The sequence below is a fragment of the Nothobranchius furzeri genome, chromosome 11 (assembly GCF_043380555.1).
Source record: "Nothobranchius furzeri strain GRZ-AD chromosome 11, NfurGRZ-RIMD1, whole genome shotgun sequence".
Lineage (NCBI taxonomy): Eukaryota > Metazoa > Chordata > Actinopteri > Cyprinodontiformes > Nothobranchiidae > Nothobranchius > Nothobranchius furzeri.
In genome coordinates this window covers 45,140,630-45,160,063 of record NC_091751.1, presented here as the reverse complement: position 1 = coordinate 45,160,063, position 19,434 = coordinate 45,140,630, and the positions used below count along the sequence as shown (strand labels likewise).

The following is a 19,434-nucleotide window of genomic DNA, read 5'->3' as shown; positions in this document are numbered from 1 at the left end:
GTTCACCTATCTGATTTATTTTTCCAATCAATCTATAAGAATGTGATTTTGACTGATTCGATGTGAAAGATAAACAAATTTTATTATATGCAATAACGGCTTGCCATCTAAAGAAGAGGCTGGGATTTGTCATAACACTCCTCCGCCTTCCTTCCTCTTCTAGCCACACTAGTTTTTCTGTGTGCACTTGTTCCTCTGGAGGTGTCCACACTTCTTTCTTCTTAGTGGAAAAAAAAGGCCTAATTGACTTCCTTATCTGTGCCTGGGAGTAAACAGAAAGTTGTGGTTGCTGTTGATACATCCTGCTGCTGATTTATAACATCTCCCGGTAAGAATTTTAACAGCTCCTTTTGTAAAAGAAAGTCTCAACTTTTTTTTTTCAAACGGCTGCAAATAGCTATCATACCTCAGCTAGCATACAAACATTAGCTAGCTCACAATATGTGACGTCGCTTTTATAAAACGGTGGCAAACTTTCTTTTTTTAACGTTTACTCTAGATTCAAAATTTAAAGAAAAATTTAATTAACTTTTTGGGTGTATTTCGTTCACTTTCCATTTAATTTGTTCATATTAACGCCAGTGTTGTTGCTGCTGCTGTCACTTTGAGTGAAATGACATCAAGTTTAGCTAAATATGCTAAACAACCGTTGGGCGTATTAAAAAAAATCACAAAAGGTCTAAATATCAAAACTCTGCACATTTAAGGCTGGTTATCATTTGTTTGTAGATGTCCACCTAGTGAACTAGACCAAATTCTTGCTTTGCAAATTTTAATTATATATATATATATATATATATATATATATAATATTTGTAATAATAATATTTATTTATTATTTATAAATAATAATAAATGATATATTTATTTATTATGGCTTGCCAGGCTATCATTCCACATATTCAGAATTGCTTTATTCTCACCTTGATTCCAGATTTTACACTAATTTTACTAATCTAATTTTACATTTTACTAATTCTTGAGCCTTCATATTCAGATATATTTATGAAAGCAAGTCATTATGAAGTTGCTTTTTTACTAGCCATAATGTGAATTCAAGTTCATTCAGGTTTTCCTGTCAACTCACAGTGACAAAGCAGGAGCATGGAGGTTTTAATAAAAGTAGATATGCATTAGTCCAAACTGATTGTTGAAGGAATTTGAAATATATATTTGTATGCATATTAGGCCATAATTAAAAATTTAATACACATAACGCTTAAGTATTTTTAACAATAATTAACGTCCTTTGCCTGTTTTATATTGTTGAAGGTCATGAGAGGTGGGTCCCTATTAAAAATTATGAATAAGGAGTAATTTTGCCATAAAAGCTCTTCAAATTCTTGTTTTTCAAACAGTTGAGCTGCCTTTAAAATACATTTACTATAAATGTTGTTGTTTCTGTGTTTGCCCTGTGTATTGTAACAGGAATCAAAACTTCAGGCTGACCAGTCAGCAGGGTATCCGCGGGTCCTTAAAAAGTCTTAAAAAGTCTTAAATTAGCTTTTCCAAATTTAAGGCCTTAAAAATCCTTAAAAATGACAAATAATCCTTAAATACAGTTTCCAAAGGTCTTAAATTACCAAAGACCCAATAAACAAGATCCTTTTGTTTTCCTGAATTTCTAGTTAGTCTTCAGCATTTTTTGTGTATAATGGTTTGCATAAGCGGAACCATACACATTCAGTTGGTTGTGAAAGGGGGCTATTTTTAGATGAGCACATTAGCTGGTTAAGCTAGTGGGAGCTTGCGCCATGGGGAAGGGCAAGTTCCCACTAGTTTAATGGTAACTGGATGGCTAATCCTACGTTCGCCACGTGGTTAGCACCGGTTCCAGGCAATAGCTGGAAATTATAGCTTAAATTTAATTTTAAAAGTAGCTTAAATTTGGTCTAAGTGGCCTTAAAAAGGTCTTAAAAAGTCTTAAATTTGGCTCCCTTAAACCTGCAGATACCCTGAGTCAGGAAGTAGCGTGGGTTACCTGGGGCTGCAGGCATGCACACACGGGGAACATTTACTTGGTAATAGAAGGGTTTACCTGCACACACTGACAGATGCACAGAGGCATGCACTCAACACCAAAGATAGAACTGTCAGTCCATTTTGGTTAATAAGTAAACTTAGTCTCAAGGCTGTTTGAGGTGAGACTTTGATGGTCCTCCTCTCCTCCAATCTCTGACTGCTGGACTCAAATGGGCTAGAGGTCCATTTTTGCCCTAGTTTTTGTTCCCATTCACTGACATTTTTAATTTAAACATACACAACATCAGGGATATGTACCATCTTTCTGTAAAGACACTTCAGCCTTTCATGTTTTTGTTTGAGACACATCACATGATGACGTGAGACGTCCGAGTTTGGGACAAACAACAGCAACATGGATCACTGGTTTATTTTCCTCGTGCCAGTCAGCTACGAAGACCCACTTAAGGAAACAGGTGTCTTAAATCTGTCAGAACATCGATAAGTATTATTATTAATGATGACTGTATTAATGACAGTCTGGGTGTTGCAGTGGTTTGAATCAGGGAAACTACTTTGCACACATTTTTTAAACCATTTCCTTCCATCTGACAGGATACTTCACAGACTCGCTGGTCTTGTTTTTGGCTTCAAGGGTATGACCTGTATTTAATGCTGCTGTGCTCTTTCTCCGCCCATGTGGGTGAATCGTTTGAGGTGTGTCTGTCAGTGACAAGAGCCTATAGGACACAAACACAACGTGGATTATAACGTATCATAAAAGTTATGATACGTTACATGATGCAAAATGTGGACAAGGTGCTCCATTAGATCTAATATTTTGCTCCTTTCACCTTCGTTTACAGTTCAGGAATTTTCTAGAGCAACACGAAACTGGCAGCTGAAAAATGACCCTTTTTTGTTTAGATCTTGATCTCCACTTGCTTTTATTTTAGTTTAACAAAAGTTACTGCCAGGTACTTGGATGGTTTGCAAAATATGTTTTGTTTTGATACAGGATAAAGGCAGACATTTATCTTTTTAAGGTGTAATTGACAGGAGAGTGTGTGTGTGTGTGTGTGTGTGTGTGCGTGCACGTGTGGGTGTGTGCGCGAGCGTGCATGCGTGCGTGGATCTTTTCAAACAGTCTTGTGTGTTTTAGGTGTGTCTGACTTGAAACAGCAGCTGATTTTCTGGTGAAACCATATGGGCACATTAATAGAACATAAACGTTTAACAAGAGTCGTAGCATCTCATCTTTTTCGATGTAAACATTTTTGTTTGCGTTGTTCGGGGGAACTCCGCCCAAGCTGTGACGAGGAGATTCCACCATGTGTTCATCCATACCAGGACAGGGCATTCGTGCACATCAGTGGATCACTCTCATCTGCCCTTTTTCCATCAGCGTGTGCACACAAATAAACGCTGATCATAAAAACAAACTCCCATTGGTGATCCAGGAACATTTGTCATGTCTTTTCCTTTGTTTTGACCTTGTGTTTTCATGTACTGGAATAACAAGTTTGACCTTTTTGTGTCATCAGGAAATTGTTGCATACATAAGTTGGAAAAAACACCCTCAAAAGGTTAACCTGCCCATGAGGAGGGTGAGTCATTTTGTTTAACTTAAGCAAAATTGTTTCTAGAAGCAAATTAGGAACAGAAATGGAAAAAGATGGATTTTAAATTCAATGTTTTTACAACTTAAGAACAGAAAAGGCATGAATTAAGAGATTTATTTAAGGTAGAACAATAAATACCGATCTGCTTGTTGTTAGTCTGCTGTACTCGTATAGCTGCTTTTTCTACTGCTACCTGTTTCCACAGGTGTTCTCTGTCCTTAGTTGTATTTTTCCCCATTCAGCTGCTGCGACTTGAGCTGTGGTGTCACAGTTTGTCAAACCAGTTTCCTCTATATGGGACCAGTTTCTTCTGGCAGCAGCTTGTTTTGGTTCATTCTCTCTTTACACTCTGTTTTCCGTATTAGAGAAGGTAAATCTGTTAGAAACCTGTGTTCAGGCTTACTTTAAACACCATCAGTAACAGCAATGCTAATCTAGTTGAATTATGATTTAAATATGACACGAACGCTTAAATACATCAATGCATTTTGGTATCAGAAAGTACTCTTAATAGTTTCAGTCATCAAAGCTGTTAGGTTTGTTGTGTTAATGATATGGACCTCATGTTTGTGTTATTTACAGTTTGTGTGTTTTGTTTCGCAGCACCGGGAAGATTGTTTGTCCCCCAGCCTTCCATGGCCTGCAAACCAGTGTCACTAGGCCAGGTATGACTGTCACCCCCCAAAAATCCAACAATCAACCTGCGTCCTCTTCACACGGAGTCACAACTTTCAGGTTGGTGATCCTTCAACTTATCCTGGTAAAAATAAACCAAAACATGGCGGTGATTTATTTTCCCCGTCACATAAAATGTAGAATTTCCTACTCTGGGTTTGTTTAGGGGCAGATGAATCTGATTCTGAGCCGTTTTAGTTCCTTTTTAGTCATCAGGGTTTTATTTTACTTGATACTGGATAAGATGCAACCCCTTCTGTTAAACAGTCACACTGAATACCTTTTTGTTTGCATGTTTTTGTGCTGACATCACATTTGGTTTACTGGTTGAGCCTTATCTCATCACATACCAACTAGACCTAGCGCTGCACAGATGGATGAGCCTGAAGGTGTGTGGTCAAAGCCGTCCTCAGAAGACTCGGAGGCAACTAAGCCCATCAATCTAGGAGGTCAGTTAGCAGCTGAAATGTTTCCTCTTTAGTAACATTTCCTGAGGAATGTTTAATTAAAACACCACAAAATTATTATTTTGATGATATTTTTGTCTACATAAAGCAGGTAGTCTAAACCTAAAACCCCAAGAACACATTTTCCAGAGACGTTTTTGTTTTTCAAAAACAAGAATGAAATCACTGAAACACTCTCATGTGACTATGGAGCACAAGCGATGTCTGGTTTTTTCCAGTCACATTGTGAAATTCTTACGTGCCATTCAGATTCCCATTACGCTGAGCTGGAAGATGATTTGAAGTCGGACGCCCAGAATCTGGAGAAGGAGTCCTGGAGCTCGGCTGTGGGCCCAAACTACATAAAATCCCTGAACAAAGAGGCCGTCAAAAGGCAGGATGTCATTTACGGTATGCTGAAACTGAAACTGAGCCTGTGCCTGACTTTGTTACCCGAGGTGTGTCTCACTCTAAGCTTCTCAAAACCGGCACATCAGCTTTTTAATAGACATGTATAATTTTAGTCGAACTGTTTGCTCATGTCAATCACTTTCTTCAGCTGAGTCAAAATAATCACCTTTACAGCAATTAAAAGGATTTTTTATCAATTTCCCAGAGCTGATCCTGACAGAGATGCACCACGTACGCACCTTAAAGATCCTTCTCAATGTCTACATGCATGAGCTGAAGAAGTCTCTGCTGGTAGACGAGGCTTGGATGGAGCAGCTCTTCCCAGGAGTGAAAGTCCTGCTCAGCCTCCACCAGCACTTCCTCAACAACCTGAAAGTGCGCCAGACCCAATGTCAGGTGGAAGGAAACTCAAAAATCTTCCACATCACACAGCTGGGGGACATCCTTATCAATCAGGTAGGAGAGGACAAATCAATCCCAGTAGCAGTGTTATTTCCACTGAAATCTAACCATTTGCTTCTGATGTATTTGGAGCGTACTCGCGTTCAACGTAACTTGTTTTCTTTTTTACTGATGTCAGTTTTCAGGCACGTTGGGAGAACAGATGATCGGGGGTTACAGCTATTTTTGCAGCCATCAAAGTGAAGCAATCGGCTTCTACAAAGAGCAGATACAGAACAACAAGAAGCTGCAGAATCTTATTAAAGTAAGAACATTTACGCTAATTGATCTTTTATTTATTATGTAGTCTGCAGAAAACACCTGGTGTACTAAAATTAGTAAAATGAATGTCTGGAACTGCTGAAACGTCTGTAAGGATTAAATTTACATATTATTTAATGAACCATAAAATATGAGATTCCATATGAAATATGAAATCAATCTTATGGATCTTTGGATAACTTAAACCAGAAGATTGGAACTTTTTATTGCAGGGATTATGTAACCACTTCGTATTAACTCAGAGATAACAGAGAGTCAAGTTTTAAAAATTTAAAGATTTATTACTAAACAAATTAAAACTAGACTAACTTTAAACACTAAATGTATGGTGTAACTAAGGTGAAGTGAGACGGAGAATGGTGTAGTGTGGAATGTTGTTCAGAACCAGCAAATCTGAAGAAACGATTAGTTCTGTTGGGAGTGAAGATGATGATTTCGCGCTAAGCTTTGGTTTGGAGACTTACAACACTCATTGAGACGCCATTCTACCGGCCTACGTACCCTTTCAGTAGTCCCCGTTAGATCAGGAATGTCGAGGTCCAGCTTGACCTTCTCTGGAACTGAAGCCGGTAGGAAAAGCAGCAGTTGCCGACTCAAACCAGTCTTGAGATACTTCCGGGTCACGACGGTTTATTAGCATCTAACAAGACCCAAAACGGGGTCGTGATGGTTCAGCTTTTATTCTGAAAAGAACCGTTGCAGCAGGTGGAACAGCTCAGATTTTATCCAGCTTGTCGTTGGTTCTTTCGGCTGAAGAGGAAAGTTACGGATTGGCCACTCCGACAACTTCTCTAGAAAGCTTTGAACTGGAGTTAAAGATGACGTGGGCATAGTTTTATAATTTGGATGTTTTGATTTACGGTCAAATCAAAAGAGGACAGATTTACCAAGCACCACCAAAACCACGCCTCCGTCAGATCTGGAAGATTCTGACTGGATCAGTAAAAGCAATGTGTGATGTGGCTTAACCTTACGTGTAATAAGTCTCTAGTGGAAACATTTAAAGTTATATTAATTATTATATTCTATAGGATTATATCAAGTAATTAATATTTTCATTTCACAAATTGGTTAATTTTATTATTGACTAACACTTTGTTTGATTAGCTTATTAAAATAGAGATCTTTGATTTATTAAAGGGACTTTACGGAGTTTTGAATTTTTATGCTCGTGATTGCCCCCTCAGGCCAAAAGCGTAATGGCAGCTTCAATAGTAGGCTCGTGCACGAGGCGCGCATGCTGTACGTGCACACTCCTTAACGAAAATAACGGATGAGACAGTCAGCTCCGTGTGTGTGGGGCCCGGAGGACAGAGGACAGGAGAACGCACAGCTAATTAATTAAATAATTTGGTTCTGTACGTTTATCTTCAGCACAGCCGACAAAGGTTTAAGATGGGTCAGTCTGTCAGCTTCACAGATCATTCCCTTCCCTTGCTTGAAAAATTGTTCCAAAATGAAAGTTGAACCCACATCTTTTTTATCTGTGAATTCAATGCCGTTCGGCGAGTCTCAAATAAAAATTTGGGCATCTTACTGTAAAAAAATACCATTAATGTAAAAAATAATCACTAAATAAATTTTGCTCACATCTAGATTCAAACCCGGATCTTCCGCATGGAAGTCCATCGTCTTACTAAGTGAGCTAAAGCACCCGTAACATCTTCTGTATCTGTAGCTTTTATATCCTTGATGACAGCTGAAATAACGTTCAAAGAACGGTTCGGAGCGAAAATGGCTATTTTGTTGCTAATTTGCAGGACATATTTAGAAGAAAGTAGCTAAGGGTCCTCAGAAATGTAGCTAGGTTCATCACTAGGCGTTAGGAACAGCAACAAAGTCGCTGAGTTGGCACTACCTCACTCTCTGCTGCTAAACCTACGGATAGCAAATGCTACGGGCTATGCCTGAGCGTGAACGCGCATGAAGCAGCCTGCTCGACCCGAGCAGCTTTCTTTTTCTGTGATTTTACAGAAAAGCCGAGATAAACAGGCAATCACAGTAAAAATGCCAGGGCTCATTCTACAGGACCAGGGCATTGCAGGAGAATGTATGAAGAAGAAATTTATTATTTCTATACATGTTTTGGCTGTCAAACTTCCATAATGCCCCTTTAAAAAGAAAGAGTCCTTTGTCTTCATTCTTCTCTTGGGCTGGAAAGGAAACAGTTTAGAAGCAGAGCATGAGACCTTGAGAAATATCTCATGCAGATTAGTTCTTGCTGAGGGGGGGGGGGGGGTGACTTTTAGGTGGAAAACAGTTATTTCATTCTGTTACACAAACAACATTGACATATTAGCTTACTTTGTATCAGGTTGATAGAAGTGGGACTTTCTTTTTTTTCCCAGGACATTGATCAGGTCTCTCTGGTGCGACGATTAGGAATCCCTGAATGTTTCCTGTTGGTGACTCAGCGCATCACCAAGTATCCTGTTTTGGTGGAGCGGATAATCGAGAACACTGATGGTAGAATCTCCTTTTTTTTACACGTTAAACAAACCTAACAAAAAGATTGCTTGGTAATTTGTTTCTCTGTGCCCTCACAGCTGACACTGAGGATTATAGGTATTTGATGAAAGGTTTGGAGCTGATCAAGGACACCATCTCCCAGGTTAACTCCCAGGTCTGTGAATACGACAAGGGCGCTCGACTGAGAGAGATCTACCTTCGTCTGGACCCAAAGAGTCATGTCCGGCTAAAGGATGGCCGGCTGTTCCGCAAAGAGGATCTGATCCAAGGCAGCAGGACGCTGCTGTGTGAAAAAAACGTCACCTGGAAGACCTCCAGTAGACAGAAAGGTTTGGGTTGTGTTTATTGATCTAGTGATGCTGCTGATGTTGTGCTGCAGTTTCAATGTATTCTGAAAGTCAGCAATCTGAGATCTTTTCATTACCTTTCGTGCGTTTCCGGCGTTTTCATGCTCCCCCTGCAGAGGTCTTGGCTGTGCTGCTGTCAGATAAGCTCATCCTCCTACAAGAGAAAGATCAGAAGTTTGTTTTTGCCTCCATGGTGAGTCCCGTTTATAAATCTTCATCTTACATCTTTACACACGAGACTTAATGATAATTAATCTGTTCTCTTTGCTGTAATGTTGGCTTGTGTAGGATGGCAAACAACCAGTTATTGACATTCAAAGAGTGATCGTTAGAGAAGTGGCTAATGAGGATAAAGGCCTCTACGTCATCTGTGCGTGCGCCTCCGCCATGGCGGAAATGTATGAGATCCACGCAAACTCCAAAGAGGAACGCAACACACTGATGACCTTCATACGAGAATCTGTGGAAAGGTGTGGACTTTTACAGAGAAATTCGTGCTAAAAATTCATGCAGCACTTGTTATATATTAGCCTGAATGAGAAGCTATTGTTTAATTTACTTTAGAATATTAGATGACCAAAAGGACTGAGAAATGTTTGTGTTTCAGTTGTCAAGAACAGGAGCTGTACTCCAAACTGATTACAAAGTTGCAGCATTATCAAAGTAAGAATGCTGAAATTATTACAAAACTAACAAATCCTATACCCAGATTAACAAACGGTACATCCTGGCACAGATAAAAATAATCTTAAAGGTTCCACATGATGCCACTTTAAACCTTTGAGAGCAGGCGTAAGCACAGAATATGATAAAATATTACCGTTGGCTCTGTTAAGATGTCATTTATCTTAAATACGAATTATTTTTGTCAGCCTGAATTTATACCTGGAAATAAAACACTTTGTTTTAGTGAAACTCCGCCCACGCTGACAAAATGTGCTTACAACAGCGTCTTAGGCGAGTCAGTTGCTGTATTGTCTATGGTCGTCCAGTGGTTAAGGCATCCAGCCTGGCACTCTTACCAAGTCTGCTAAATGACAGCGGTGGCCTAAGCCACAGACCCTGTGCTGGCCAGGGGAGTCAGGTTTCAGACCAGAGACTAGCTTCCTGTAGAGGAGCAGGGCCTGATGACGAGATTAGAAAAATTCTAAATTTGCAGCTGAAACAGGAAAATGCATAAATGCAGCCAAAATGGGTTTGTGTTTTTCATGAGGAAATAATATCACATGGTAAAAAAAAAAGTGATTTTTTTCATGATATGACCCATTTAAAATGTTATTGAAAGAGAAAAGGGTTAGGGTGTGATGTGGAACATTATTTTTTATATGATTTTGTATTGAAACAGATCCACTTTTCTGCAGATTTGCTGCAGGAGCGGGATGAACTGATAAGACAAAGTCTGACTCAGAAGCAGGAGGTTTTTGCTGCCTTGTATGAAGAAGTGATGGGGCAAACACCCCCCCACAAAGGGCTGCTGCTGCGAGGAGATGCTGCTGACCTCCAGCAGGGGGAGACGCTGCTCAATGAGGCCATTGAAGAAGGTAGCTTGCTCTGAGTTCTGAAAAATGCTTTGATTCTAACAGCAGATACAGAAAAATGACTAAAGTTACAATTATATTTTTAAAGTGGAAATCCTGCAGAACATGCTCTATATAAGGATTCCTTCAGAGGAGAGTGAGATGCAGGGAGCACTGGTCAGGAGGGCGCAGACGTTTCAAGTGGCTTCCAACAGAAAATGTAAGACTTTCCTCTTATTTTTTTTATTGAAGATCTAGACACATTTAAAATGCGGGGAACAGGAAGTCTTAATGGAACTGGTCTGTGACATCATCTGCTGATGTAAAAGCCGTCAGTTGAAAACTGCTCTCCAATAACCTTGTTTAAAACAAAAATTTCAAGCATCAACATTTTAAAAATGATGTTTCATTGATCTCTTCATTACTCAGCCTTCATTGATTTACAGGTAAAGCTAAAAAATTAGGATATGTTGAAAAGATCTATTTATATACCATTATTATATGTTTAAATGTTTTTTATTTATTTGTTTTATTTTCTTTTTTTTCTATGTTTTTGCCTAATTTTTCCTGTGACAGTGTACATCAACTTGGGCCACTGTAAAGGTAGTGGAAGGTGCTATAGAAATGAAATGATGGTTATGATGATATTCAGTAATTCAACCTAGTCATCAGCAGTGATGGGGATAACGTTGTTTAAAATAGGGTGTTACTAAAAAAGAATTTTTTCAGTAATGAGTAATCGAATTAATTACCGTCTTCTTTTATCATAACGCCGTTATGGACCTGGTCAGTTTGTCTCTCAATGTGATTGACAAGATTTTTTCAACGATGAAAACGGGAGAAGGGGCTCCCAGTTGCCCCTCTGGGACAGAGCCAGTCGGGCATTTCATGGACTCCTGGAAACAGTGGAACCTGATCTGCCCATCTCAACTGTCTGTAGAAGATTCTGAAGACGCCTGGATATTCGTGGTGTTGGTGTTTGGTTTCCTGCTTTTTGGCCTGAGTGGTTACCGGAAAATTAAGGAGCTGTCGAGGAATATTGGCGCTCTCCCCGAGCTCAGGGATGGATTACACCACGCTGTGAATGCACAGACTCATATAATTGTCGAGATGAGTTGTAAGCTTGGAACTTTGGCTGAGATTCATGCATTGGCAGAAAAGATAGATGCAATCAAGGAGCGAGTTGATGGGTCAGCGTGGATTGGGATAGATTAATTATGCCATTAATGGATTAAGAGGGGTTGAGGACCAACGTAACTTTAAGACAGAGTGGAAATTTTCTCTGTCTAGCCCCAAAACAAGTTTTTATCTGAATCTGGTGCCCTTGAGCCTGTCAGGCTGAAGCGATTACTCCCCCTCAGAAGAAATGTGGAATGCTGCCGTCGCCATGGCAACTCTGTCTCCCTATCCCTGCCTGGGCAGGACTGCAACCGAAGGCCGTTGAATCGTTCCAGGAGTCACTGTGCTCTCTAAAACCCAACGACCTCCTCCCCCTCTCCAAACGGAGGTGACGAGCGCTGCTTATCGTGGCTGCATGCACTGATGTGTGGAGAGTCCCCAACCCACCGCCCCACCTAGTGGACACTTATGTTGTATAATGTCTGAAGTCTGTTGCATTTCTGTCTGAGGTGTTTTTTGCATAGCAAAGCTGCCCTCCCTGTGGAGGGTAACTCTGAAGTGCCTTTTGTTCCTCCACCTGACTCTATTGTCATATATAAACCCTCTGATCTCTATTAAGGTAGCGCGACTCGGGTTGCGAATGACCATAGTCACCAATTCTTGTCATGTGTCTTTATGTATGTATGTCTGATCTCAGAATTGTGTGTATTGAACCTCTAATTTCCCTCTGGGATTAATAAAGTATCATTGAATTGAATTGAATTGAAGCTGTAGTATATTAGTACATGTAACTTATTTGCATTGATTTTTCTGATATTTCTGTGAAGTTATAGAATTAAATTGGATGAAAATCTTGCATACAACCCTGTCAAAGTGCTGCATGTATATCAAGCTGCAATATATGAATACTTTCTACTAAAAATAACCATATAAAGGGATTGTGATTGAGTTTATTTAAATGTGACTCTTTTCCAGATGGAGATGCAGGGGAAACGCCTGATAGAAGTGTGGGCATGTCTCAGAAGAGCAGTCATATCAAGTCTGAGCTTTTAAAGAAAGCATCCTTCTCTGAGGTTCCAGAACTGTTTCTGAGTGATTCTGGATCTTTATCTCTTTATTAAAATTATCCTATTTATTTTGTGCTATTTTTTTTAAACAGACTGATGACAAACCAAACACTTATTCATTGTTACATGGAAGTTCAAACTCCAGTCATTTCCCTGAGAAAGAGGTAACCCCAATCTATCCTGCTTTCCCCCCATCTGTATTCATTTATGCATCAAATATTTTATTTTATTTTAAATTTCACTGCGTAGGTGTGCGATCGGGTGTTGAGGCTTGCAGAGCGGCTCAACAGCTTAAAGGTAAGACCCTCTTTCATCTGTATTCTCTCGGCAGATATTTAATATTCCCTAATCCCGTTTCATCCAGATAAGTCACATGTTTATTTTTCTCTTTTTGATTCCAATGTTTGATGGCGTAGGCAGTCATCGCCCAGCAGGACAGCAGGAATGAGCTGCAGAAAGCCTTCCAGTCCAGGAGCAAATATCCTGCTCGCCACTACAGTGACGTGCTGCTGGAGCAGGAGAAGCGGCGCAAACTGGAGAAGCAGAAGGAGGAGCTGGTCATGCTGCAGAAGCAGCAGGTTCAGCATCAAGAGGAGCAGCAGCGCTGGGAGAAGGAGAGGGAGAAACAGAGGATCCAGATGGCGGTTCTGGAGGATGAGCTGAAGCAGAGAGAGCACGAGTGCAGGAAGAGGGAGGAGAAGGTGAAAGAGGAGACGGTTGAGCTGGAGAAGCAGTTGGAGGACTACCAGCAGGACCTGAAGAGACTGAGGGAGACTATAAAGATGGTGGACAGAGAGAGGGAGCATCTTCTACTGGAAAAGGAACGTTTGGAGAAGCTGAAGTTGAAGTTCTCCATTGATGATGATCCTACACTAGTGAGAAATGGGAAAAGAATTATTATAAGGACTCCTGGAGTGGCAGTAACTAGTTCATTTTGTTCTTTTCTTTCCAGTCCGCGTACCAGTCATTCAGGGGGAGTGTCATAAATGGGGGAGGGACTCTGCTGACTGTTTCAAAGCAGAGAACTTTGCCTGTCAAGCACTCAAATCCAAAGGACATTCCTCCAAAGGTTCCACCTCGGAGGGAGAGCATCAGCCCACGACCGATCAAACAGAAGCTTCCTGAACACCTGATCAGCAACACCAACCAGGTGCAGAAGTCTGCAGTGCAGCAGATGATCCCTCCCAATCTGGCTTCATCTTCTAGGAGAAAGCAGAGTCTCTCAAAGGGGAGGCACAAAAGAGCCTACAGCGCAGGTCAGGAATTGGGTCACCTGGGGGATGTTAAGATCCTGTTTTTAACGAAAAAAGTGCAAAGTCACCAACTTTTAGCTCTGGAAGACTTTGTTTCTACACTAGTGCAAATTTGCTCTCTAAATAAAAGCAAATCAGTCGTTTCAGTCACACTCAACAGCCTTAATCATGCTATGAATCCTTCCTTTACCAGCCAACATAGACGTGAGCCAGGTCTTGCCGATCCGAGTGACGGGGAAGGAAGGAGGCAGCCTCAAATCCGTGAGCAGCAATACTTCTCAAAGGGCTCTAAACTCAGGTACGCTCTTCTAACTCTAAAATATCTGGATCCTCATCAAGAGCTTTGACTTTATTAGGGCTGGGTACAGAAACTCTACCTCTTTAGGATCAACCGAACACATTCAGTAGATACTGATACCCTCCAAAAAATAAAAAATTTAGAAGCTACAATTTGGTACTTTCCCAATAAAATGTTCTCATTTATGAACGGCTCAGCTCTGTTTCTTTTACTGCTACGTGTTACGTGACCAGGGTATCGCTCACACACTGCCCCGCCTCTCCTTCACAACACTTCTCTGAAGACATCAAATGGTTTGGCAGCAGTGTTGGGAGTAATGCGGTACAAAAGTAATTAATTACTGTAATGCATTGCTTTTTGCTGTAATGTGGTAATGTAAGGCATTACAGGGAAAGAAAATGGTAATATTTACTCGGTACAATTGTCAGTAACGCGGTTATTACAATGCATTTTTAAACCCAGAATCAAGATGTGTTCCTTAAAAATTCAAATTGCGGGAAACCCGAAGAAAGATCCAGTATCTGCATATATGACGTCATTTATGGACTCAGCTTTGCGGGCAGAGAGGACGCAGCGGTAACGGCTCAAATACTCCTGCTGCTCCTGCACGCGGCCGCTGTAACATTCACAAAATCGCTCCACTAAAACAAAATAATTCACTTGCGATCGTTCATATCGGCGCATATTCTCTGGTATTTTGTGCTTTTCTGACGTATTTTGTCTCAGCTGAGTTCATAATCTGTGCCCCGGTGATTTCAACTCATTACTGCTGGAGCGCCGCGCATGTGAAGATCCCTTTGGCTGATAGAAAGTAGGAAGTCTAGGAAACAGTTTTTTCTGGAAGACGGAGAAAACATGCAGCGTGCAGGAAGGTAAGAGAGAAAAAGGGCCGGAAATTATTCTAATAAAATCAAGAAAACAAAACAGAGTGCTTCAAAAGAAAAAAGTAGGTAGATTTATCCCCAATACTCATTTTTACCAGTGAAAAGCAATAATATATAAGCATTTAATATTTATACATGTGATTGAATCAGATCACCCCAGAAGTCAGTCCCACATCCAGGGCCGTATCAAGGCATTTAGGGACCAAGGCAAATATAGGCTTGGAGCCCCCATCACCTCACTCCCTGCTCAGATGGCCCTATAAGATGGCAGCGTGTTGAGAGTACAGATTGTTGTTGCTTTTATTTAATAAACAATCATTTTAAAGCACTGTTATTATATCTGACTGTTTTTCACAGCAACCCTAGCTCAGACACCACATCACCTTCCACGTATATGTCATGAGCTCACTGAGCGTCACATTACCAGATTCATATTGAAGTTGTATTGGTAAAAGTAACTTAAAGTAATGCAAAAGTAGTGTAATGCCTTACATTTTTAAATCAGTAATATTGTAATGTAATGAATTACTTTAAAATGAGGGTAACAAGTAATAAATAATGCATTACAGTTTTGAAGTAACTTGCCCAACACTGTTTGGCAGCATTTTGTGAAGATAAACTGTAACAGAGCTAAATGTAACATTTGTAATATCATCATATTATAAATATGGAAATGCCATCAATTTAATTAATGGCCTCGTTGTTCATGCTGAAGCAGGACTGCTAATAGTAACGCAGACCCGAGTCTACAACCTTCCTCCTCCTCTGCAGCCACACTGGAGGAGTCATACTCACTTTTCTGAAGAAAAGCTTCTAGGATTCATGTTTATCATTGTTTTTTATTCAGATTCTTCCCATTTATACTTGATGTTGATTTTTTTTGTTTGCTACACACCAAAATATACCACAATTTCATATTTTTATACAAATATTTAAACTTTGGGTAATGAAAGATGTTTGTTAAATTATAGTTTGCTGAAAGTTTGCTGTACTTTTGCCTAGTTTAGGAATGCTTGATATTGGCCTTTTTACCAATATTGTCTGACTCTTAATTTCTGATACTGATGTGTGCTGTGTCCCCCTCTCATAAAACACTAAAACATTTTAGGTTAGGTTAGGTTTAGATATCTTCGGTCATGTATGCTTATTTTAAACATTTTCAGTGCAAAATGACTATCTTCAATTTAAGTTAGAAACAGGAAAAGTGTCATGTTTATTTAGTCTCCAACAGCAGTTGAATCTCGTTCTCCCTAAGCCCGACACTACGATGTATTAGTAATGCATTTTTTCTTATCATATATATTGCAGCTATGGGGATAAAACATTTATAAAGATCTTCAGATAAGAAAAGCAAGCCTTGGGTAAAGATTCTTGATTTTGCCTTAGTCGTTTGTTAGCTGGCTAGCTACACAAAGTTATGTGCCGTGAGGACTGCGTACGTTTACAACACAGGACAAATTTTTACTTCACAATTTGTGCCAAATAAACTAAAATATCTCAGAAATAAACCTTCAGATCTGTCATATTTCGAGTGAGTGAGTGAGTGAGTGAGTGAGTGAGTGAGTGAGTGAGTGAGTGAGTGAGTGAGTGAGTGAGTGAGTGAGTGAGTGAGTGAGTGAGTGAGTGAGAGAGAGAGATTTTTTACCATTAATTTCTGAGAGAGAGATATTTTTTTACCATTAATTTCTGGAAATATCCATCAAAATGTTGTTGAAAATTAATGAAATGATGCCCAGTTGTTGAATAGTATTGGCAGTTTCGTAACATATAACCATAAAAATCAGGTCTAAAATACACTCCCCAGGGCTTTTTGACCCTAATGGGCATCCATTGGTAAGGTCTTACTCCAACACAAAAATACTGCTTGTTTGCAACAATTTAGGTATCTACTGCCCCCTATCGCCAGGGAAAATACACACTGTCACTTTAATATGTGTATGATATGTAAAAGTTGTCATTAAAAAACTGATTGCTATTTTTTCTGATAATAAATTTTAAAGCTCATATCGGCTGATATTAGTGGTAGACAGATAATATTGGACATCCCTATCAATAACCCAAAAACTGTAGAAGAGTATTTTCCCTCTTTAAATCGAACTTGGGGTAAGGGTCAGAGCGTGAGAATTTAAGCAAAGACAGGTCAGAAAAAGATTGATGCAACATTTAACTTTAACTGAGTGTAAAATCAAATATTGAGGGATTAAAACACAAACCTGGAGAGAAGTTACACAGCTAATATAAGACTATTATAAAAAACAAAATTATTCAGTGAGCAGCAACTAAAACAAAAGCACTTTTCCTACATCAGCAAAAAGTAAAAACAACGGTTTAACCTAACTTTCTCCACACGGGTGGGTGTTTTACATGTTTGTTATGTTTTCTCTCCCCCCACAGACACATTCAGACCACCAGGCCCTGCTCAAAATGTCAAACCGTCTCAGTCTTTCAGCACAAACAAGCAGGACAGCAGCGAGTCTTCTCCACCTCCACCACCTCCCTTCCCTAAAGAGGTCCTTATGAACGGAAAAGAGCAGGAAATCATGGTGTGATGTTCAAATAAAGGCTGGAGTTTGGGATGCATCCATAATGGAAACTTCCAAAAATACAGAACTGAGCTGACAACACATACACTTTTCACGTTAAAATTTCAGACAGTTCAAAATTTTAAGGATTCTATGGTCGGCAAAACTTACGAAAGTTTTTATTTTGTTATTTTTTTATTTTAAAACATTGTTTTCTGTAATCATTTAGCACTCATGTTTTAAGCCTCCTTTATAATTTAAGTCGCGATAAGTGTACAGTTTAAGTTTACGTTTTTGTAAATAGAAAGATCCAAATGATGTTTAGGTTTCTGCTGCGGGGCTGATCCTCAGTGTGTAAAAAAAAAAACGGGGATTGTTGAAGAATTAATTCTCAGTGAAATCAAACCGTGTGTGTAAATTTCTGCTTTGTTCAATAAAAAAAAGTTTTTTTGTGGAAACGTATTAAAACCCTCGTTTGTGTAAAATATCAAACAAATCCTAAAAGGTGATTTAATTTTTTACTTTTTGTTTTGTTTTGTTTGTTGGTTTAATGTGGTGCAAACACTTTAAAAATAGTCTGAAAATGATTCATATCCGAAAGGGATTTAATGTATTTTACAACTCTGGTCACACTGTAATGTGCTCTTATATATATCTGTCAGTTTTATAACCATCGGCTTTAGTTGGATTGGCACAGAACTGGTCAAACATTTACAGAATGTTCCTTTTTATTTTTTGTGTGGCATCTTAATATACCGGGGTTGCTGGTGTCAGTTTTATTTAACGTACAACAGGAAGAAAAGTGTTATTTTTAGTAGAAAGTTGTACTGTATTTATGTTAGTAGCGTTTTAGTTTTCAGCATGCCTGGGAGCCAAATTTACCAACACAAGCGCTTGTTTATTTCCTTTTCCCATCTGCAGCTGGTTTGATTTGTTTTCCTGGAACTTTTGACCTCTATCTCTAAGTTTTTATTCTATGAATGCATACACGATCACCAAACATGGTTTGTTACATAAGAAGCGGCTGATGAAAAATCAATAGTTGCTTATAAACTGTTTTTAATCCAAGGAAAAGCAGTTTTGTAAATAGTTGATATGAACAAAGCATCATTACCTTCTTCCATTTACAATTGTATAAAACAATTTGGGCATCCCAACTGCTTTTTCTGAGTTTGATTTGTTTTTATTTATCAAGTTAAAGCAACTTTTGTTATAAACAAAATCCCCCTTTTGTCATATTGGTTAATGTTATTATATGAGGGAGATTTTAATACCCAAAGACTAATTTATTCCCTTAAGTATGGAAATGTAGAGCGGCAGCTCTACCCACGCAAGAGCGATTTCCCATTATAACATAACTTTATTGTTCCAACAATATAAGTCTTACATTTGTACAAAAATATCATGTTCTTACAATAAAATGTAGACGTTCATACAATATATTTATGTTTGTACAATATAATCTAATGTATAAATATGTTGTACAAACATGAAAATTATCTTGTAAGAACATAATATATAATGACGTTAAGATGTTATTTTGTGCTCTCTAATTTTGTTTGTATGGGTGGCACCTCTACGCTTCCGTACCTGTGTGCATAAATAGATTTATTAAAAATCCACTTATTTCCTTTGTTTCGTATCTTGCTCTGGAAATGTTCAACTTTACGCGTTAGGCACTAGTGAACTGTAAGATAAGAAGGGTAAAACATTACTGTTAGAGGTTTAATAAGCAGAGATGATGAACTGTGCAGTCTTTTTGCAGAACTCAGAAGCAGACGTTGTTTGATCAGATAGAAACTCAGTCTTGCAGACGAGACTCGTCAGACTGACGCTCAGCTCTGCAGAGCCTGAAAGGGCGCATTCAGGCTCAGAAATCAATGCAGGAGGTTGTTTGCTATCCTTAACTTGAATTTAGTGTTGTATGCATTAATAAAAGAAAAACAAATATCAAATACAATGTTCCTTTATTACATATAATCATCAGATGTTATTACATCAACAGGTGGTTAACTTAAAGGTGTGTCATGTCCTGAGTGTGATCAGGAGTCAGCGAGGGAACAAATTCAGACATTTCAGCTGCCAAATCCTTTTGTACACAAGGTGGTTATTCTGGATT

The 19,434-nt window shown here is 39.1% G+C and overlaps 1 protein-coding gene across 1 annotated transcript; it reads left to right on the top strand.

Annotated features, from left to right (window-relative positions):
- Window positions 1-189: 189 nt before the first annotated feature.
- arhgef18a (rho/rac guanine nucleotide exchange factor (GEF) 18a) lies at window positions 190-17,767 on the top strand. The gene is made up of 21 exons (XM_015956337.3): window positions 190-328; window positions 3,507-3,569; window positions 4,188-4,319; window positions 4,617-4,708; window positions 4,976-5,116; window positions 5,322-5,572; window positions 5,697-5,822; window positions 8,188-8,305; window positions 8,386-8,637; window positions 8,772-8,848; window positions 8,944-9,125; window positions 9,263-9,318; window positions 10,017-10,196; window positions 10,282-10,392; window positions 12,267-12,364; window positions 12,451-12,522; window positions 12,608-12,655; window positions 12,775-13,233; window positions 13,311-13,614; window positions 13,805-13,909; window positions 17,188-17,767. The coding sequence occupies exons 3-21, from the start codon at window positions 4,252-4,254 to the stop codon at window positions 17,340-17,342; spliced, it is 2,895 nt and encodes a 964-aa protein (XP_015811823.1). The 5' UTR covers window positions 190-328; window positions 3,507-3,569; window positions 4,188-4,251; the 3' UTR covers window positions 17,343-17,767.
- Window positions 17,768-19,434: the final 1,667 nt, after the last annotated feature.

Coding starts and splice junctions, on each gene's coding strand:
- arhgef18a (XM_015956337.3), top strand. CDS start 4,252: ATGACTGTCACCCCCCAAAAATCCAACAATCAACCTGCGTCCTCTTCA. Junction 10,197..10,281: donor CAATGAGGCCATTGAAGAAG/GTAGCTTGCTCT, acceptor ATATTTTTAAAG/TGGAAATCCTGCAGAACATG. Junction 12,365..12,450: donor AGAAAGCATCCTTCTCTGAG/GTTCCAGAACTG, acceptor TTTTTTAAACAG/ACTGATGACAAACCAAACAC.